This window comes from Thrips palmi, unplaced genomic scaffold (genome assembly GCF_012932325.1).
Source record: "Thrips palmi isolate BJ-2018 unplaced genomic scaffold, TpBJ-2018v1 HiC_scaffold_10, whole genome shotgun sequence".
Taxonomy (NCBI): Eukaryota; Metazoa; Arthropoda; class Insecta; order Thysanoptera; family Thripidae; genus Thrips; species Thrips palmi.
This window is the reverse complement of record NW_023144621.1, coordinates 4,163,374-4,185,486: the sequence shown is the minus strand read 5'-3', so window position 1 is coordinate 4,185,486 and position 22,113 is coordinate 4,163,374. Positions and strand designations below refer to the sequence as shown.

Below are 22,113 nucleotides of genomic sequence, written 5' to 3'. Positions count from 1 at the left end.
AACTTGTTTTTTTTTGCCAAGGTGAGGACTCCGTTGTGGGCCTTGCTGGTCACCGTGGTGTTGGGCGGGCCTTCCGCGGGGCCGCCGTCGCGGGGGCAGGCCAGCCCTAGGCCAGCCAGCCGCGCCCCCGGTGAGCCCCCCGGTGGGCCGAGCGCTCCACAAGTGTCGGCTGCAGCGGCGGCGGGGTGGGTGGGCGGGGCGGGGCGGGGCGGCCCCCACCGCAAAGGCCCCGCGCGGCGAGGCGGGCGAGGCGGGCCAGGCAGACGGCGCGGCCCCAGCGCTCCCAGTAGCCATTGGAGGGGCCCAAGCGCCGAGTCGGGGAGCTCAGCCAGCACGACACACGCCGCCATGGCTGCGACGCGCCGCCGTCCACGCCGGTCGGGCCCCCGCGCCGTGACAGAGTGACTCGCCGCGTGGCGCGTAGTGACGCGGAGTGACGAGTGATTGGGGTGGCAGTGGAGAGTGAGTGAGTGAGACGGATAGTCGAGCGGCCCAGCCATGTCGCCCTACCGGACGCACATCCTCGTCCTGGCCGTCATCCTGCTAACAGGTGCGTGGGTTCATATCACCCCCGAATTTTTCATTAATTTTTTCTTTGCATTTTGTTGCGTTGACGTATGATTTCAGTGAAAAGTATATCATGACAGGATAGCAGTTCTTGTAACTCAAGTCCAAAGAAATGTGACAATGTCTACTTTTTTTTTCGAAAAAAAAAAAAAGGAAAGTACAGTATTTTTTTTAATCCCCCCTTGGGGAGGAAAGGGGGGGGGGGTCTCTGGACCAATGGCTTTTGCTCGATTTTTCCATGTACAATTGAAAGTGCAAATATGCAACGTCGACTCGACAAAAGGTAGCGGCGGTTTCAATCCATCACCACTCCCACCCGGGCAGGGCCTCCTCCAAAGACGCCACTTTTTTGACTGCTTATCCACTGCGAGAAGAAAGTACAGAAAAAGTACGGAACGTGTCTGGTCAATAATTTGCCTGGACCGTCCGTTCCTGTCCATGGAAGTTTTGTACTATTTTTCCGTACCCGATTACATGAGTTCTTATGGGACAGTACGGACGTCCCGTACTTTTTTCCGTACTTCCGTGCTATTTTCGTCTGTACCTTTACCGTACAAAAGTACGGAATTTTTTACGGTGTCGTTTTCAACTGTTTTAGAAATCTACCGCAACCCTTCGCGTTTATCCTTCCAAGAGGGAAAAAAAATTCTTGCGTCTACATCGCTGGAGGTAGTTCGTCAACGTCCACGCTGTGCTGCTGGATAAAAATTCCTCACCCCTATTTCGTCCGTTTCTCAGTGTTATTTTTACGTCGTGTGCCTTGTGACGAATCAGTCGCGAGACTTGGTTCCGCATTATTCCCCCTTCTTCCCCCCTCCCCCCAGTCGCTATCACGCCGCTGGATACGCCCTTTGAGAAACAAATTCGGAAGTCGAGTCAGTCGGAAGGAGAAAGAAGGGAAATGCAAATGGAGGCAAAGGAACACAAGCACGGTTGGTTATACGGTTACCTCACCTGATATCTACAGGTTGTGTCTCTCGGCTGCCTTTGCAGAGCGGGAAACGAGCCTTCATCGCGCCCCCTTCCCTCTCGCTTCAGTTTTTCTTTCTCTTTTTCTCTTGCTGTTGTTGTTGTTGTTGTTGTTGTTGTCGGTCGGTCGTGTTTAGTTCCGCAGACTAAAACGCTTTGACGTCCACCGCCTTGGGCGGAAGCCAAGGTTCGTTCGGGTGGAAGGAAATTCTGATAACTGATAAACGTGGACCGAGGATTAAAAAGGAAGCACAACTTTTCATTCCCTTTTTTTTCTTCATATTGTTCCGAGACAATCTCTTGGCGGCTTGGAGGCTATTGGGGTACCCGGCGGTTGAAATCGTGAAAGGACCATGTGCTGAACGCTGCACAATTTCAGACTGATTTCAGTTTTGTCTTGCTTTGAGGACACAGATCATTTTGAAATCACACGAGAAAAGACTTGAAACCCCGAGTTGGAGATTTTTCGCTGTTGACGAGACAGACGGCTCCTGAAATGGAGGAAATTTGGCACTGGCGGGTCGAAACGCGCCGGCCTGTGTCGGTCTCACGCAAGCCCGGCCGTCCCGTCCGCCGCCGTCCGCCGCGCACCGCAGTGCCACGGCGGGGCTGGCGGGGCTGGCGGGGCTGGCGGGGCTGGCGGGGCTGGCGGGGCTGGCGGGGCTGGCGGGGCTGGCGGGGCTGGCGGGGCTGGCGGGGCTGGCGGGGCTGGCGGGGCTGGCGGGGCTGGCGGGGCTGGCGGGGCTGGCAGCAGGGTGCAGCCGACCCTACCGCAGGTTGGGTGAGCCGCGTGGAGTGGAAGGAAGGGGGGCCAGCCGCAGGCAGCCGCAGGCATGTGTGCCCTGCGACCCACGCACAGTGCGCACAGCAGGCATTAAGGGGTTAACCCCTCATTTCCCGAGCACACCCCTCAGTGCGAGAAGGACAGGACGGAGAGTCCTGACGTGAGGGAGAGAGACGGAGAGACTGGGGCATGAATCAAAGAAGCCGTTACCTTATATTCCTCCTGCGTCAGCATTTTCGGCCGGAAACCCCCGAGTGTCTTTTTCCCGCGTGCGTTTGCAGTCCTCGATCCTTACGGTGCAGGGGAAGTCCGACACCCACACGGCTCATCGGATGCGACGCCGGTGTTTCCTGCCGGCAGGGAATCGCTCTGCACGTTCCCCGTAGACACGCACACAGACGCAGTGAAAGCCTCTCCCGCGCATTGTTTGTGACTGTAGGTTGGCCAATTGTTTGAAGCCCCGCACGGCGGGCGCGGTGCGGTGGTCCCCTTCCAGCCGCCGCGGCACCCCGCACTCCACGGGGACCGCGGGCCGCCGCGCCCCGCCCCGCCCCGCCCCGCCCCGCCCCGCCCCGCCCCGCCCCGCCGCCCGCGCCACCCCGCACGTCCCAGGTACGCGTGTCGGCTTTCTTGCCGGCTCTCCAGCCTGCGACTAGCGCCTCCAGCGGCAGTCTGCTCAACCACCGCCCAGGCCTTCCAACGCCGCTTCCTAAAGCGCACAGCCTCCACACTCAACATTCATACCCGCGCAGAATCCACACTGGTGAAATCCACGCTGGTAAAATCCACGCTGCTAAAATCCACGCTGGTAAAATCCTTCAACTCTGTCCCATTTTCCCCCGTCTTTTTCCCAGTGTCGAGGCCCCCGAGGCCGGCCGCCTGTTTCCTGACCCTCTCCCTTTCGAGGATCTACCAGCCTATCGCGGGCCTGGCGGCTTTTTGTGTTCATGCCCTCCAACACTTTTTTCTCCCTCTCTCTCTCCTTCTTTCAACCGACTTGCACTGCAATCGCTGTTGTGCTATACAATACCAACCCCTATCCTCTTGGGAGGGGTTGTGGCGAAGGGGAGGGGAACCGGAAGTGGGGAGTGGGGGCAGTGGGGAGTCCAAGTGGGAGCGTGGCGAACAGTGCACAGGGCGACACACAGTGGGCCAGAAGACCGGCGCAGGCGGCCGAAACACTACACGCGTTTTGAGCTACAGAGTCGCTGAATGGGACTCCAACCGAACGTGTGACCCTACCAATGGATAGCTCTCTGCACGAGGAATCCATTGGTGGGGTCGCACGCTCGGTTCAAGTCCCATTCCGTGACTCTGGAGCTCAAAACGCGTCCGGGATTTTAGCCGCCCCCGCCGGTCTTCTGGCCCACTGTGCATCGAAGTGGGTGCCGTCGATTCGAACCGAGGACGACTGAAAGGAGTACAGCCCTTCCCATCGGGAGGTGAGGCCACTGTAGGGCGGAGTAAAAGCCCTAAGGGGAGGCGGTGGGAGGGGCGGGGGTAAGCTAGTCGGAGGCCACAGTGTAGCCGCGGGGCGCGGGCGCCCTCCATGCCGCTCCATACATGACTAGACGCGGCCCTAACTTATCCCCACGAAAAACAACATGCGTTTCGCCTCTGCCTTCTAGCCAGTCCTCTCTATCTCCCCCCCCCCTCTCTCTCTGTCTCTCGCTCTCTGTCTCTCTCTCTCTCCCTCTCCCCCTCTCTCGCGGTAATCACGGGGAGGGGGAGCACTGTGAAAAAGAGCAGGCGCAGGTGTGGGAGTGGGCGTGGGAGCAAATATGACGGAATCAAAGCCGAATCAAGTGTCATGGTCGGGAACGAGTGCCGACGCGTTGGCCGTCGAGGCGAGGGGGGCTCGAGTAGACGCGTCTCGACCGCGCACAGTGGGCCAGAAGACCGGTGGAGTCGCAAAATGGGACTCGAACCGAGCGAGTGACCCCACCAATGGACTGCTCTCCAAACGAGGAATCCATTGGTGGGGTCACTGGCCCTGCTGAGCGACTCTGCAGCTCAAAACACGTCTGGAGTTTCGGGCGCCTCCACCGGTCTTCCAGCCCACTGTGCGGCGCGAGCGGCAACGCCATGCCAACGCGGTAACGCCCCTATTTGTCAGCCCCTCGAGGCGCCGGCTGCGTCGGCTCGCCGCACTGGTAACAGAAAGTAGAGTGGGAGGGACGGGCCGAGGAAAGCCTTTCTTCTCGAGCCGCTGTAGCGGACCGCGTCCGAAGCGTCCACGCAGTCGCGGGACGACCCGTAGGGCCCGTAGGGGTGCGAGAGAGACAGAGTGCCAAATCGCTCGATGCACCGACGGGCTTGTCCGTACCGCGGACCAATCTGAATTGCAAATGCGCAGGGGGCACATAGCTCGCCTCATCAAGCGTCAATTGTTATCAAATAACGACCAAAAAGGAGAGAGAGAGAGGGAGGGGGGAAAATTAAAAGAGGGAAAACATCAGGACCTTTTAAGTCATCAGACTCTATGACGTCATACGCGGCACCGCGTGCCAACAGGTGGCCGTCCTTTGGTATTCATTGGTGAGCGCGTCTTTTTTTTCGGGCAACGCGTTTCCAACAGGATAAACCTGCGCCGTTTTTAAAAAACCAAATAAAAAATAATATTTGCGAGGCGCGGGCATCGAACCTGAGCCAACAAGAAGCACATCGGTCTGGTAAACGAGCTTCTGGGACGAACTCGGCTCGACCGAATGCAAACTGCGGTGGCCAAAAGGGAAACGGTGAGTCCAATAAAAATGGCGGCCATGGGGATGCTCTCCAAGCCTCGCGGTGGGCGGAGAGGGAGAGAGAGAGAGAGAGAGAGAGAGAGAGAGAGAGAGAGAGAGAGAGAGAGAGAAGGGGGCCTGGGGGAAAGGTCCTGACATTCTGGACAGTCCGGCGCTAACAGATGAAGTTTTAAGAGGAGCGCGTCAAACCTGTGATGGATCTACGCTAATATACCCCCCTCCCCCACACCTTCCGAGGGGGGGGAGGAAGGGGAGCTGCGTTCTGATCCGTCGAGGGTTTATATCATTGCTCGCGCCACTGCGCGAAAGCGCGGGAAAGAGTCGGCCGGGCTCAAAGGGGTGAAAAATAGCGCCGACGAAAGAGTATTATTAATCTCGCGCGCCTCAAAGCCCTCTGTTATGTACTTCCGTTTTGCAGCCGGAAAGATGGATCGGTTCGCTCCGTGCCCTGCCCGCTCCCTGCTCGCCGCGCCCTCGGCTGCCTGCCCTTCCTGCCCTCGGCCGGCCCCGCCCCGTTGACAGGCGTCAGTCGGGGCCGCCTGTGTGTGCATCCAGTACTTTTGGCGCCAACTGCGGGGAACGGTGCCCGTTTAAAGAGTAACAAACGACTGAAACTAAAAAAAGGAAAAGAACAAAAGAAAAACGTTATTAAAACATGGCACTTATTCCTTTCTCGTTCCATTTGACTTCTCATTCTCTTTCCAGTTTTTTTTAAAAACGGCTGCAGCTTGTTTTGCTAATGCAAAAAGGACTCTTGGCCATTTGGCTTGTAATACGCTCCACTCCCCGACCCAGACTGACCCCGGTACGGCCCCGCCACGCCCCGCCACGCCCCGCCACGCCCCGCCACGCCCCGCCACGCCCCGCCACGCCCCGCCACGCCCCGCCCTGGGTGCGTCCCGAAGCTCTGTGTTTACATCGTGACGTCACGTGCTAGTCGTTACAGAGTGTGAAACGTTTCTCCCTCTTTTCGGAGGGCGCCCGCCTGGCCCTACGCAGCCCCGCGCGGCATATGGGCGCGTAGTTTTGCCCGGAATGGCCCTGGGCCCGCCTAGGGCCCGGCCAGGGCCCTCCCGGGTTTATTATTACGTCCCGGCCCTTCTGTCCTCCGCATTTCTCATACCGACGGGGTAACAAGTAGCCTCCTCCGCGCGCGCCTGCGTTCGCCCGCGTGTTTGTACCGTCGCTGTTTTTTCTCTTCACATCCAATTAATTAAAAATGGAACAATTTTATATTGTCACAGCTGAATGAAAACAATGAAAAAAGAAAGTAGGTGCGTGTAAAATGCGGTGGCCGCGCGAAATTCGGCCAAAAGTTGAACGTTTTACTTTCCATTCTTCCGCGGCCCTTCCCCCTCGTGTTCTTTGTGGCGTCCCCTTTCTGTCCCTTTTCTGTCCCTTTTCTCCAACGGCCCTTTCGCTCCCCTCCCTCTGACACCTCTGCCCTTTGTCTTTCACCCTTTGCTTCGACCGGAACGTATTCCCTTCTCCCCTTCTCACTGTCCGACTGTCTGTCTGTCTGTCTGTCCGTCTGTGTGTGTGCGTGGTGTGTGTGTGTGTGTGTGTGTTTGTGACTGTGAGAGAGTGAGACTGTGTGTGTGAGTGTGTGTGAATTGAGTGCCGAGTGCCTACCCCCGTGGTCGCGATTTGTATGCGTAAGCTTGTGTGTCGCTGGCCCGCGTGTGCAGGCTGCTCTATTCCCCACCCCGCGAAAAGCGCAATGGGAAAAAAAGAGCAAACATTTAAAAAAAAAAAAAAAAGCAGGGCCACGCTGTAGTTGAACAGAAAATTTTTACTTTGTGCGTTTTGAGCTCAGAGTCGCTTAATGACACTCGAACGGAGCGTGTGACCCAACCAATGGATTGCTCGTTCCGAGAGGAATCCATTTGGGTTCACACGTCCGGTTCGAAGCTCAGTTAGCGACTCTGGAGCTCAAAACGCGTCCGGGATTTGGGCCGCCTCCGCCGCCGGTCTTGCGGCCCACTGTGCGACAGCGGGCTGGTTCCCGCCCGAAGTTGATCCCGCATTGACTATGCGTGCCGCTGGCGCGCACGAATCAAAACAGCACCGCGTTCCCCCGGAAGGCGTGCGCCGAGCGCCGCGCGGCCGCCGGCCCCGGAATTAGTATGCGAGGCGGGGCGTCTAGGGGGCGGAGCAGGGCGGAGCCTTCTTACGTAACGTTGTTTCGCCTCCAAATTTAATTAGAATGGATGTGAGCGCGCTGCAAGCCCACCGTGCAACACGATACGATTACGTAAAACACCGAGAGATTTTCAAAAAAAAAAAAAGAAAAACAATCGACACAGAGGCTTAAGGCGCTTGTGTCGAATGTCTGGAGCGGGGAAAGAGTGCTTCTCGGGTCGGGAGAGGGGCGTTACAACTTTATCGATCTTTAGCTGCAATTTTAGTGCACTGGGCTGGTCGAGTCGTTTTGTGCGGCGGGCAGCGAGAGAAAAGAAACGACATCGTCAATGCCCCACGCACAAAAGGAAGGCCGTAAGCTTGCCGGAAGCGTGGTATTAAAAGTCACAAGGGGTATCGCCGGGCTAGTTCCCCGGCGCTGGTTCCAAAGTGCCTTTGCGAGTGGGGTATCGCCGGGCTAGTTCCCCACGGGTGGTCCCAAACTGCCTACGCGCGCGGGGTATCGTCGTTCTAGTTCCCCCCGGGTGGTTCCAAACTGCCTACGCGCGGGGGGTATCGCCGGGCTAGTTCCCAGTGGGTCGCGCGTGGGGTATCGCGAGTAGCTCCTCTCACGGCTCCGCCTCGCTCACGTCGCTGCGGTTTATCGGCTGCCTGCAGCAGCATGGCAGCAGCATGGCAGCAGCATGGCGTCGAGCGGGAATTTCTCATTACATCGATCGCGGGGTGCGCCGACGACGAGGTCGGCGACGACGCCCCGTCTGAGCGTCTGATTTGAAATTCTCCGACCGCGGCCTTGGCGGCTAAGTAGCACATCAGGCCGAGCATCAGGCCTGGAATCCGAGACAAACGGCTTCAGCGGGGAATACCAGCAAAGACTCTCCATTTTCTGAGAGTTCCAAAAACTTGTTTGAAGCAGAATGTTCACATTTTACCCCAATCAAAAATTAGGTCAATTTTCGCGAATTCCAAAAAATTGGTGCCGTTATTCAAAATTTTTCCTTCCCGTTAATTATTTTTCCACGTGTATCAAGCAAATTCGATTTTTTTTCTCAATTTTCGGCGTGTGTTCCAATAAACGCTGCGGTTCCATGCGCACGCTCGCGCGAGCAACATGCGTTCCCGGTGGAAACAAGCGCCTGCCAAGCGCCGCACAGCGACGCTAATGCCTGACGGGGCGCCCCGCCCCGCCCTCCGCTTGAGTGACGCTCGTTCGTCACGGTGCGCGGTGGGCGCGTGACTGGGGCGTGACTGGGGCGTGACGAGGCCGTGGCTGACACGTGACGTGCTCCTTAATGCGCGGACTTCCCTCCTTTACGAAGGCGCCAAAGTCACCGCGACAACCTGTTGGCCGCGCACCGTCCGCGCCTCGATTTGTCTTTGCAGTGGAGTGAAGGGCGTGCCGCTCGTTACAGTGTCGATGGGGGCGGAGGGGCAGGGGAGGGGAAGAAGAATAAGAAAAAAGGAAGCGAAAGTGAGAAAAATGTAAAAAAAAATGTAAAAATTGTGAAAAAAGTTAAAAAAAAACGGTAAAAAAAGTATAAAAAAGTAAAAAAAAGTAACGGAAAATTGTTGAGAGGGCGCGAACGCACCGGAGCCTATCCCCTATCTCTATGAGATGAGAAGCAGATTGTGCGGATAGAGTGTGCCGCCCTCGCGTGGAGCGCTCCATGGCGCCATATATATGTATATAGGCGCGGCAGGGGCTGCGTGGGGCCGAGGCCCCGCAGACTTCATTTGTTCCCTATAGCCGAAGAACTTCTTTCATATTTCAAGTGATTTGGCGCGCGGCTGTGACTGAGGAGGGCCGGGACGGCGTCTGCGGCGAGGCGGGGCGAGGCGGGGCCCGGCAGCGCGCGGAGCAAGTTTTCGGGGGGTTGGCTATTGCCGATAGCCCTGTCGTCGCGGGCCACTCCCCAAAACTTGACTTACTTCGCGACTCCCTTGACCAGGGACACCGCTGGAATCCCTCAGCTACGCGGGTCCAAACTATCTTCAAGGCAAAAAGCAAAAAGAAAAAGAAAAAAGAGATCATAAAAAATTGGCTTGCACTGCACATCACGATCACGATTTTCTACTACACAGCAAAAACGGAACCCGGTTTTCCCAGGAAGCCTATAGTGGAGACAGGCGATTTTCAGGCAGTTCCTGGGAAAACCAGGTTCCGTTTTTACTGTGTACTCGTTTTTCACCTCAACATCCACTTAAGAAAAAAATTCTTTGGTGAAACCTTGTTTTTTTGTGTCTGGAAAAGAAATGATGAACGGGAACAGAGTCACTAAGAGAACTACCGCAAGGGCGAGCAAAGAGCCCCGCAAGAGGAAAGCCGTGAGTGTGTGCGGCGGGTGGAGAGGGTACGCGAGGGAAGGGGGCAAAGGCCAAAGAGACGGAGGAAACTTCATCTCCGGTCGGGATCGGCTCGCTGGTACCCTGCCCGCCCTGCTGGACGGCCGTAACTTACCCGTACGACATTGACGCCCCGCGCCCTGGTGGCAAAACGCCCTCTCCTTTTTAATCCCCTTGCAGTGGCGCGGTCCAGGGACCTGCAGCGCCTTCAGCGCAGGCAGGGTATCGATTGTCCGACACGCCTGCCGCCGGCCTGCCGCCCCCACACCGTTAATGTTTCAACGAGGCGGCCATCGCCGTAACGACCTGCTCAGTAATGTGCATGTCGTTACGCCGGGCCCTTTCCTTGCCTTTGTGGAGGGCAGCCCTTCATCAGGGCGAGCCGAGCCATCAGGTGCTGATGGAGACCTCCGCATGCATGTCCGGGGACGTGTCGGACTTTGGCAATCGCGTCAACTGGGTCACAGAGGGCCAGAAGACCGGTGGAGGCAGGCAAAATCCCGAACGCCTTTTGAGCTCCAGCCTGGAGCGTATTTTGACCCCACCGATGGATTGCTCTCCCAAGGAGGAATCCATTGGTGGGGGTCACACGTTCGATTCGAGTCCCATTTAGCGACTCAGGAGCTCAAAACGCGTCCACCGGTCTTCTAGGTCACTGTGTAGCGGGATGGCAAACTGGATGACGTCACTCGAGGCAGAGTTATTCCGGACTCGCAACATGCATCATCTTTACATTTCCACAGCGGCACGGCACCTGGTGGAACTGCAGACTGAAAATCGTTATCGTTCGCTCTGTCTGTCTCACACCCGTACGGGACGCTCCACGAGTGCGAGAGAGACAGAGAGATGCCTCTCGGACTCAGTCCGCCGAGCTGTCAATTGGCGGAAGGTCGAGGCTGCAGTCGCAGACTGGGGGACGTGTGGGCAGGATACTCCAGTGACCCTGAACGACGGTCGATACACTCGGCGGATGGCGGTCCGTCTATCTTTCCCTAGACCCGCTGGGCCGCCAGGCCGCCAGCTCGCTAGGCTCGCTAGGCCAGATGACGTCCCAGGAGAGGTCGCCAGCGCGTCGACCCGCCCTGCTCCCAGGAGGAGGTAAGCGAAGCAAGCCAGCCGCAGACAAAACACCGGAAGAAAACGGGCCGCGCCATTATTAGCCGATCCTTCAAACTGGCGAAAAGTTCCCCGACTTGAAGGCAAGAGCAAGCAAAGAGCACACACCACACGGTGCCGGGGGCGGAGCGGCGCGCAGCAGCCAGCGCGCCATTCACCGGGCTTTACCAGCCAAAACTCTAGACGCGTTTTGAGCTCCAGAGTCGCTGAACAGGACGCTAACCGAGCGTGTGACCCCACCAATGGATTCCTCGTTCGGAGAGCTATGCATTGGTGGGGTCACACGTTCCGTTCGAGGCCCGTTTGGCGACTCTGAAGCTCGAAACGCGTCCGGGATTTTGACCGCCCTACCGGTCTGCTGGCCCGCGCCGCCACACCCGCGTGTTGTTTGCGTTGTTGGCGCACCGCTTTCGCAGCCACAGACGGCTGCGCGATAGTCCGCCCCAGGGGCTGCGCCGGGCTGCGCCGGGCCCGGTGGGCGCCCCCCTCCCCTCCCCGCACTCACTGCCGCCCTCTGACGGGCTTCAAAGGAACTCCCGCAAACAGATACGACTGTGCTGTGATTTCAGGCCATTGGAGGCAAACATTAATAGTGGCTGGGGCACGCAAGTGTGCTGGCGGGTCTCACACTGCTGCGCGTGCTATCGACACCCCGCGGCCCGCACGCCCTCGGTGAGCCCCGCGGGGAGCGCGACAAAACGAGCCTACAAAAACAGCGGGAGAAATGAAGCGGCCTCAGTTTGTTGTGCTTACGCACGAATACACATTTCCCTGCTAATAACACAACGTGAGGTACAACTTCATTTCCTCCCTACCATTTTTTTTGGAGTTGTGTGTTTTTTTTTCCAGTGCCTCTCTCTGTGTGGCTGCTGCGGGATTGCTTTCCAAATCACACAGTGTGTTGAGCAGATTAGGTTTATTATGTCCTTATCACTGCGACCATAAAGCAGCCCGTTATCGCTGTCGTTTGTGTCGACGAATTTCTCTTACTGGCTCTGTTCGACTCGAAGGGCGACACCTCGCGGACAAGAGAGGTGACAAATATTTTTCGTTCTTTATACTTGGCAGGAATGCTTAAAAGAAAAAAACTAAAAGAAATTAAAAGTTGAAAGTTGTTTGGTAATAGAAATTTAAAATGCCGGCTGTTAAATCGCGTCGCAGCCGTTTCTCGCATGACGTCACTCATTAGTGACAAACGATCGGCATCGGTCCGTTATCGGACGTGACACAATCACCTTAATCATAAAAAAGGGGAACAAAAGGGGAAAAAAGTGCAAAACACAGTAAATTACAAAGGGTCCGTCGGGGAGGAGGGTCCTTGGCAATAAAACAAACAACAACGCACGGTTATTATTTTTCGGGCGGGAGGGGGCCGCGTGCACGCGTCTGTCTCTCTCGCTCTCGCGGGCAGTCCGCGAGGAGTGACGAGGACAGCGCTATGCCGGTCCTCGATGGCGTGGAGGAAAAAGATGGATGCCCCACGTGCGCAAAAATGATGCATCCGAATTTCGAGACGTGGTTGAAAATAGTGACTCAGGCCGAAGCCGGAAGAGGGAGGGGGTAGGAAGGAGAACACCCATTCGCTCGAAATGCGTGAGAGAGAGGCAGAAGAGGACCAGAGTGGCTTACTTCGTGTAAACAAGGCCGTCGCCAAGGCAGTCAGGTTGAAGCCATTCACCGAGGTCCCCCCCCCCTTTTCCACGGGACTCGAATTACGTTAAATGCAACTTTATTTTCCCCCAGTTTGTTTACCTGTTGTTGTGAGGCCGGAAACGCGGGGAAGGAGGCGGAGAACTCCCCAAGTGGTTCCGGTGATGTCGTTTCGCGGACACCAGCGTGGAAAAAAAGTCTTGGAGGGGTAAACAGGGACTAACGCAAATTACTATATTTGAAAATAATTAAATTGTAGTTTGAGACTGAGAGAGGGGGAGGGAGAGTGGACTGATTCGGTCCGCAAGTTTCTTGTCGACTGGCCGAGCCTGGAAGGCGGCGAAGGCAAAGGCACATAACGATAGCAACTCGGCCGCTCGGCCCCCTCCTTTGTCTAAAGGCTTTCGGCCGCCTTTTGTTGCCGAGCCGCAAATAAAAATGGCTCCGTCTCTCTCGCACTCGCAGCGCCGCCACATACACGCCGTTCCTCGAACCGCAGCAAACACCCCGCCCGGCGCCTTAGTCTGCAGCGACAAAGCACAGTCGCGGAGCAGGCAGCGACTGGCGTTTCTCACTTCGTTACAGTGCACCAATCGCGTTTAACGGAACTACAAAGACTACGCTGCAAAAAAAAATTAAGTTTCATGGATCGTCGTTGATGTTTGGCGGTCATGCTTGGCCGAGTTCATAGGAAACCATGACACCGTAAAAAATATAAAAAAGTGGCCCTTGGCCCCTTTGAGTGCTTCGCAGAGGCTGGATGGCACTACTCATGCTTTTCGCAGGGCGTGCCTCACGCAGTGACACTGCTCGCCAAAGGGCGCCCCCCCTCGCGCCCTGCGCTGAATTACCCCCCGCGGGGCCCGCTCGGGGGCCCGGGAGCCTAGGGGGCCGGGGCTTCCTATATTTCCACCTCTCCCGCGGGAACCTTGTAATACTCGGGGAATATTTTGGAGCCGTGCGCGGAGGGCGGCCGGAGGCGGCGCGTCTCGGCGACACGGAGTAGGGCGTCGCCGTGGAGGACACACCCCACTGCCAAGCCCGGCGCACAGTGGGCCAGGAGACCGGTGGTAGACGCGTTTTGAGCTCCAGAGTCGCTGAGCCTCGAACCGAACGTTTGACCCCACCAGTGGATTCCTCGTTCGGAAATCAATCCATTGGTGAGGTCAAGCGTTCGATTCGAGTCCCCTTTCGCGACTCTGGAGTTCAAAACGCGTCCAGAGTTTTGGCTGCCTCCACCGGTCTTCTGGTCCTCTGTGCGGCGTCGCGCGAGGAAAGCCTATCTAATCCGTTCCACCTCCTCGCCGCAAAGTGGATCCTCCCCGTGTTGCTTGCATCGCGAAGCCTCGTTTGCTTGCTGCCCCCCCCCCCCCCCCCCAGTGTCCCTGACTGGCTCGCGCATCGCTCACTTAGCTGTCGACACCTGCGCTTGGTGCAGCCATGGCGATGGCCTTTGGGGTCCCTCGGGGTCCCCCGGACGCAGAGCCCGCCGAGACGGGGCCGTGTGTGAGTATGTATGCGTGTGTGTGTCTGTGTGTGTGTGTGTGTGTGTGTGTGTGTGTGTGTGTGTGTGCCGGCATAGCGTGCACACAAAATCCACGACAGCCAACTTTCCCCATTCAAGAGTTTGGCCCCCGTATCTCAGCAGCGCGGGGCGGTGGCGCGCCCTGACCCCCGCGTGCATGCTCGTGCACGTGCACAACTACTTCCTTCCCTCCGCGCCCTCCGGCCCGGCTTCAGCGGGCTTCAGCGGGCTTCAGAGCGTAGGCGCCAGCCGCCAAAAAAAATACCAACAGCTTTCATGACTTCGCCGCCTGCACAGAGCAGCACTGTGTGGAAACCTTTTGGAATCAGTTTTGTTTTTGTCTCAGTGTTCTGCCGCTTGCCTGTTTCTCTGGTCCATGTTTCTGCATTATTGTCGTGTCGAAATTCGTTTCGCAGGGATGCCCGTCGAATCTGGTCGGAGTACCGGAATGATACGCAGCCGTGCTCTGGTTATGCAAACACCGAGAGCGTGATCCTTGTCACTTGTCACGCCGGCGACGGCCAGTGTCCGGGACCCTGACAGTGGATAGGCGTGGCGATGTGGAGAGAGGGAGAAAATTGAAAAAATTGAAATTGTTTATTTAAAGATTATATACAATAGGGCTATGGGAGCCCCGTTCCCGTACATAATCTGCTCTCTTTAAAAAACTTAATAGACATATAGAACAAAAACAAAAACATCTTTAACATAAATAAACCTATCTTGCAGCTCAAAACGGAGATATATACATCAACTCAAGAAAAATATCAAAAACCTAATCATAATCACAGCAGGCTAAGGCTCCCTAAGGAGCATCTCCTTCATCCTCATTTTAAACCGGTGGTAACTTAGGGTGATGAGATCATATATTTGATACTTGTTCCATATTTTGGATGCAACTATTGTAAATGACTTTCCATATTTTACAGTTCTGTGCACTGGTATAATTAGCATTTTATCTGATAGTCTATTTTTTCTACTGTTTACTTGAGATGACATTTTGATAGTTTTAAAAATATACATAGGAGTTTGCGACTTCATTACATTAAATAATAATGATGCTGTTGACATGACTCTCCTTTTCTCAAGTTTTAGCCAGTTTAGCTGAGTATAGTACGGTGTGATATGATCATATTTTCTAACATCAAAAATAAATCTAACGCATGCGTTCTGAAGCCTCTGTAGTTTAAGTTTGTTCTCCACATGCATATCATTCATAATAATAGCTCCATAGTCAAAGCTAGGATTAATCACACTGTTTACAATTTTTTCCCTAATACTACGTGGGAGGCTATCTTTTTTACGCCTCAGTTGACATATTTTGGACAGTATTTTCTTACACAAGTTTTCAGCATGGAAAGACCAACATAGTGTTTGGTCAATTTCTACCCCAAGGTAGCAAGCATGGGATACATATGGGATTTGAACATTATCAACAGTTATTGGGGTTGCACTGGATATGTTATTAGAATTAAGGTATTTTCTACTTCCAAGAAACATTGGCTGAGTTTTTTCTATGTTTAGATCCAGGTTGTGCTCAACAGAGTATTTTTTTAACAGGTTAATGTCATTTTCTGCAATTCTTATCGCATCCTCATGCTGGCCAGGTTTGAACGTGATGGTATATCTGAGATCATCTGCATAGAGATGGACAGAACCATTTTCAAATATTTGATATATGTCATTTACATAAAGAGAGTACAATATAGGACCCATTACTGATCCCTGAGGGATACCAGTATCTAAGACAATCCATGAAGAGAAATTGTTTTGGTCGACCAATACTCTTTGTTGTCTATTTGTGAGATATGCCTCAAACCAGCTTAGTGCTACATCAGAAAGAGAGAGAGAGAGAGAGAGAGAGAGGAGAGAGAGAGAGAGAGAGAGAGAGAGGGGGAGGGAGAGAGGGAGAGGCTTGTTGGTCACCGCAGTGGAATTATTCAGGCAAACCTTTTTCTTCCTCTGTCGTGGCTTGCTGCTCTGACCTCTGACCGGAGACCATCTCAGTGTCACGCAAGAAAAGAAAAAGAAAAAACAAATAGGAGAGCATTCAGACTGACTCTCCTCTAGCCGCATTTCTAGCCGGGTCCTTCCCGGGGCACTAGAGCAAGGTGACTGCCGCTTAGGGGAGGTAGTGTCACCGCGTGGCTTGCGAAATAATCTAGCAAATAGGGTGCTTAGTGCGAGGGGCGGCAAGAACAAGCCAGGTTCAAGGTTGGGGTGGAGGAGGGGGGGGGGGGGGTAACGAGAGTGCGCACCGCTCGGACGCGCAAAGAGACTTCACTTGAAGGCTTTACAGCCCCATGTAATGACACTTGTAATTGCGGCTATGACCCTCAAGGCGAGTGCGCCTGCCTCCACCTGCCTGTGTCTCGAAATCCCGCGGGACAGGTAACAAACGAGAACACTATGAAATAAAGTGCGGATTTTCGTTTTATTATATTTTCTTTCGAGTGCATTGTGTTGCATTTCGCGTTTAGCAGTGTGCGTGCGGTGCGGACTGGTGCGCCGAGTTTTACCGCGTTTTTACAGTCCTTGAAGTGTTCCTCTCGGAAGGCGTCTGTCCGGTAATTTCGGACACGAGCAGAACCCAACTCCCTCCCTCCCTCCTCCCCCACTCGGCCAGCCGACGGGCAGCCGACGGGCAGCCGACTCGCCCAGGAGCGGATTCGCCCGCAGGCCGCAGCGCAGCCTCAACACCATCAACTTGGTGCGCACCCCTCACGCGCGCCCTTCGTGCGTGACTGTACTCGAGTTCCCGATGCACCGCGCAGCTTACATCGATATCTCGATAACCAATGCAGCGCTCAATCGAACAGTCAGTGCGTGCGCGGTTAGATAAATAGTTCGGCGAGGCTGGCTGGGGGAGGGAGGGGGAGATTGGGAATGAGGGCTAATGGCAAGCAAAATACCCTCGTGGTGGAGTGGGGGGGGGGGAAATCCAAGGAGATAGCAGCGGCCCGCGGCCGGCTGCGGCCGAGTGAAGGGGAGTGATTTGGGAGCAGACAGGGACGCGCGTCGCTGCAGCGTGTGGAACACTGCCTCTCCTTTCCTCATGCAGGGCCCGGCGGCAGGGCCTGTCCCTGGCATGCGTGCAGATAACACGATAGACATTATCGAACCTTGTCCGGGGCAGCATGTGCGCCCCGCCCCGCTCCGCCACGCCCCGCCACGCCACGCCCCGTCCCGCCACGCCCCGTCCCGCCTTAGGGTACCCAGTCATCGTGCACAAACCCTCGGACTGCGGACATTCTCATCTCTCGTCAAAAAAATAACACAAGAAACAAAATATAACAATAAAAATTCATTCTCGAATCATAATCGTCAAGTATTCAATAAATTCTTTTGGTCGCCGAAGTGTTTTTTAGCAGGAGCGCGTCGCCCCTTGGCGGAGTGTCAGTAAGTGCGTCCCTCGGCGTGTCAGCCTCGTCTTTCTCTCATTCTCCCTCTCTCTCTCCTCTCTCTCTCTCCCTCTCCTCTCTCCCTCTCTCCGGCAGTGCGGCAGGCAGGTGTGTCATCGCGGACGATAAATTCAGACAGGTGGGCCGTGGGAAATGTATCACGCGCCTTCCATCACTTTTCAAGCTGGCGGGGCGGCCAGAGCGCGCGGAGAGCCACACAGTCAGCTAATGCAGCGAGGGGACCGCTCCCCCTATTCCTCTCTCTTTCTGTGACGCCACCAGAGAGAGAGAGAGAGAGAGAGAGAGAGAGAGAGAGAGAGAGAGAGAGAGAGAGAGAGAGAGAGAGAGAGATCCCCGTAAAAAATTATTGTCAATTTGGAGGAAGCCTTCGTGCGACATTTGCCACAGAGTGTGAGTGTGTGGCAAAGCAAAGACCAGAATTTTTGAGTAAACATTCGTTTTTGAAAAGAAATAAAATGAACTTGCAATAATTTTTTTTGTAAAATTGATCCCTGGAACACATTGTTTTCTTTCAAAAAGTTAAGATTTTTTTTCACAGAGGGAAAGAAAACAAAAACAGGCCTTTTTGGATTCCTGGAGGTCCCCGGAAACTTCCCCTCTACATCTCACTTCATCACTTCAGCTTACTTTCACTCATCACTCCAGCCACTCACCACCCCGCCCCACCCCGCCCTGCCCACCGATGCAGAAGTGAGGCTCTCCAGCTCCAACTTTTACGACGCGAATTTGTTGCCTATGGAACGCCCAGTCAGCACTATACTGCGGAGTGGTGGGGCGGGGCGTGGCGGGGCGTGGCGGGGCGTGGCCCGGGGCGCTCCATCCTCGCTTCACCCGCACCTTTCGTGCCATTATTTGCAAATCCTCCGCATTGATACTCCCGATTCGTCTCTCAGTCTCTCTCTCTTTCTCTCTCCATCTCCCTCTTTTCGCAGAGCGGGTCAAAATGCTCAACACATCTTTTTCAGTAGACGGTCCAAAAAAGGAAAGCAAACTTGGGGGCGGTCTAAAATCAGCAGGATCTCGCAGAGGATCCCCGTCTGATTTGGTTGGCGGGGGGGGGGGGGGGGGGTGCTTGTGCGGTGTTCGCTGCGTCACAGAGGCTGGCTGGGAGGGCCCCATCGCCGCACAGCGCGGCCACCGTCACGTCCTGGTTTGATTACAAAGACCCTCCTGGCTGGTCTCGGCCTAGTGCTGTAATATCTACAGCCGGCTGGGCTTACGTCCGCTGGGAGCCGAGCGGCGCCGAGTGGCGCGCGGCCCGGCGAAGCCCCATTCAGCCGGCCAAAGTTACTCTCGGGGTGCCGTAGAAACGCGAACCCCCAAGTAGTTGCGCCTTGCGCGAAATTCGTTCCCGAACAAGTCCCAAGGCCGGACTCAAAATCGGCATTGTGTGTGTGCGGTGTGGAGTCGAGGCGGGAATCAAAAATCGAAACGCGAAGCGCGAAGCGTGAGGACGCCGCGACCGGGAAAACATTCACCGCGCTTATTGAATTTAGAAGGGGAGGGAGCGAAAGCAGGCAACGGGAATGCGGGGCGAGGCAGAAACGACCTCGAAGAAGACCCCGTCTCGTCCGGGGAGAGAGAGAGAGAGAGAGAGAGAGAGAGAGAGAGAGAGAGAGAGAGAGAGAGAGATGGGGCGTAACTCACATTGTCATCAGCACCGTGCGCACACACGCTCCACTCCACGGAGGCGCCGCCTTGTATGCACCGCCCGTGATAATAATAGCCCTCTGGATATATAGCAGGGTGGTGATCAAAAGAATGCACATTCCAAAAAAAATACTTCATTTTTTTTTCTTTTTAGAAGAAGAAAAGGGGCAAAATCAACATTACTCGAAATTCAAATCTTTGTTGCTTTGTAAGATGAACAGACTGGTCCTTTTTTTAGAAATGCAAAATGCATTTTGTAACCCAAACCAACTAAAATCTTGCAGAGTTTTCCCCCTTTCTTTCCGATTTCTTGCCGAAATCCTCCCCACATTGGCCCCCGCCACCGCTTGGTGGCCCGTTTGGTGGGCCACGCGGTCGTCCGCGGTGGGTCAGTGGCGCAGGAGGGGGGCGTCACGGGTCGATGCCCAGAGTAACACGCGCTGGAGGAGAAAATGACTTCGTTACGGGGAAGTGACAGGCAATGACCGTGCCACGGGATGACCTGCCCATTTTTTCCCCTCCAACTTTGTTAGAGGCTTGCTGCCTAATTAGACGACCAGCCCCCCTTTTCCATCGAAAAGTTTTATTTGGTGACATGCACAATGTTACGTCACAAAGGAGGTCGACAGGACGCAACAAAAAATAAGCCAAAGCCCCAAGCGCTGTGGTGGGGACCTCTGTGCCCTCCAGATTTCCTCGTACCTCTAAGTCTTTCTTTTTTGTATTCCGGAGCGATCGACAAAAAATAATGACCATGATGTGGTCCGAGGTGATGTCTAGCTCCTCACTCCTCAAGCATATTTTTTCGCCTTTTTGCTCTTGTTCTCGGAACAATTTTTTTTCGTAGTGTTGCGCCCTTTCCTGCAAATTGGTTCGACTGGTGCGACCTCACGACTGAGACAGGCCAGGCGACAGCAGGTGAAAGCCACTCACAGCCCCCCCCCCCCTCCTCTTTTCCGCCATGCCTCCATAAAATGGAGCCGTTACGGTGCGTGGCCTTGGCGGCCTCGGCGGCCTCGGGGCCGCGATTCCGAAGGCTCGCGGCCCGAACTACCGCGGAGAGAGCGATGCGCGCTCAAACGGCAACAAAAATAAAAAAAAATAAACAAAAAAAGTTAAAAATGAAAAAAATTAGGCGGCTAAACGACAACGCGGCCTGACGTAAAAAAACATGAACACCGCACTGTTTTCTAGCCCGCGACCTCCGCGCCGCGAAGTGAGTGTGTCACTGCGTGGGTGTCCGGCAGGGGCTCCGCTTTTAGTGGACGGGACAGACAGGCAGACAGGCAGGCAGACGGACAGGCGGACAGCGAATATCTTCCTTCCTCCGCCAAGTTGCAGGCGAAAGTTGGTCCCGCTTATGACGAGTCACAAATTAATTTGGTGCGGCCGCTTGGCTGCGGGTTCTGAGGGTTCTGAGGTGGCGGGGCCGTGGCGGGGCGGGGCGGGGCCCCTTCGGGGGCGCGTGCGTCGTTGGTGGGAAGGGAGGGGACTTTCGGTGCGGGTTTACGATTTACGGAGGGGTGGGGCATCAGACCGAGCATCAGACTGATTCCGAGAGTCCTTTTCCTCGCTCTGTCTCTCTCGCACCCATACGGGGTGCGCCGTGAGTGCGAGAGAGACAGAGCGACGACTCTCGGAGTCACTCTCACAGGCAGCTTATCTGGTAAGCCGATGAATGGGAATTATTAATTACCAAGCTTCAGCCGTGCGAAGCGACTTCATTTGTTACTCGGAGCACAGATGCCTGGCCGCTCCCCCCGATGGAGGCTATTTTCGCCCTCGCCGTCGACGTGCCCCAGACGGCCCCTTGACCCGCGAGTCAGCCCGCACTCGGTACTCGAATCCGCTCAATTTATCCCGAACCGGCTCCGGGGGCCCCGATTGGGGTTCTTTGCCCGTCTTCCCCGGCAGTCAGAGAGAGCGGACGGTCTGCTTGAGGGCGAGCAGCGCGGGCAGCAAAATGCGGGGTGCGAGTACTTCCTGACGGCGGCCCGAGCTGCCAGTGGTGCAACACCCCCCTTCCCCCCCTCCCCCCTCGGCGACGGTGCGACCCGGCCCCACTGACCCCGCCTGACCCCAGCAGCAGCAGGAGCCCTGATCCGCCGATCCGGAATGACCCTCTTTTCTGGATCAAAGGGAGGCACTTCCCTCTGGTGTGGCTAATGGACCGGCTGTCGGCCGGCCGTGTGACCTTTCTGTCTCTCTGTGTCTCCCCCCCCCCACTCTCTCTCTCTTTCTCGATACCATGCGGTGCCCTGTATTGTCGTTTGAAACCTCTCTCGACCGAAAAAGAAGGACCTTGTTGTCTTAGAAATTGACATCCCCACAGCAACGTTCTCCACAATTAGTTCATAAAAGTGTTCTGTTTTATTGCTGTTCTTTTGTTGCTTGAGGTGTTGCCTTCTTTGCATTTCCTTTCCGGAGAGCCCGTGCAGCAGCGACGGCGGATTCTCGATCACTGCGCGAAAGCCGGCGGGAAAGCTTGTGTTTTTAGACGGCTGCGCACTGCTCTGTCTTACTCGCCGAGTGGAAAGTTATTCCTGAATAACGAGAGAGAGAGAGAGAGAGAGAGAGAGAGAGAGAGAGAGAGAGAGAGAGAGAGAGAGAGAGAGAGAGAGAGAGAGAGGGGGGGGGGGGGGGTGAGAGACAGAGACAGAGAAAGAGCGGTGAGTACTACAGCGTCCGCGCCAAAGTCAGGCAGCCGAGCGCCCGGAGGACACGCTTTGGAAAACGTATTCCATCAGTGCTGAGCCGCGTCACTAGCGAGTTGGGAAGAAGGCATTTATTCAGTTGACAGAGAGACAGAGCGAGACAGAGCGAGGACGAATGCAAATGCAATGAAGTGAGCAGGACGGAGAGACAGAGAGAGAGAGAGAGAGAGAGAGAGAGAGACAAGTAGACAGACAGAGAGACAGACAGGCAGACAGAAATGAAGGCAGACACATCCCCGCCTCTGCCCTAGTGTGCTTCGCCATTAGCGGTGTTACGTGATTTCTGCACTGCGTCGCCTTCCCGGGGCCCGGGGGCCTCCTTGTCCAAGACCGTGATTTGGGCGAGGCGGGGGGCCGGCAGGCCTATTGGGCGTGATATCGAAGGCTTTACAGACCTTCCCCCCTCGGGCCGCCACCGCCTTGTTCACCTCCCAATCGGAGACTGCCACTCAAGAGGAGAGAGAGAGAGAGAGAGAGAGAGAGAGTG

General features: G+C 55.5%; 1 protein-coding gene across 1 annotated transcript in view; it reads left to right on the top strand.

The window, feature by feature from the left end:
• The first annotated feature begins 304 nt into the window (after positions 1-304).
• Positions 305-22,113, top strand: part of LOC117650708 — a 138,169-nt gene continuing 116,360 nt past the window's right edge. The window contains exon 1 of the mRNA XM_034394293.1: positions 305-550. Coding sequence (XP_034250184.1) covers positions 499-550 — 52 coding nt within the window. The 5' untranslated portion in view covers positions 305-498. The remainder of the gene's footprint in view (positions 551-22,113) is intronic.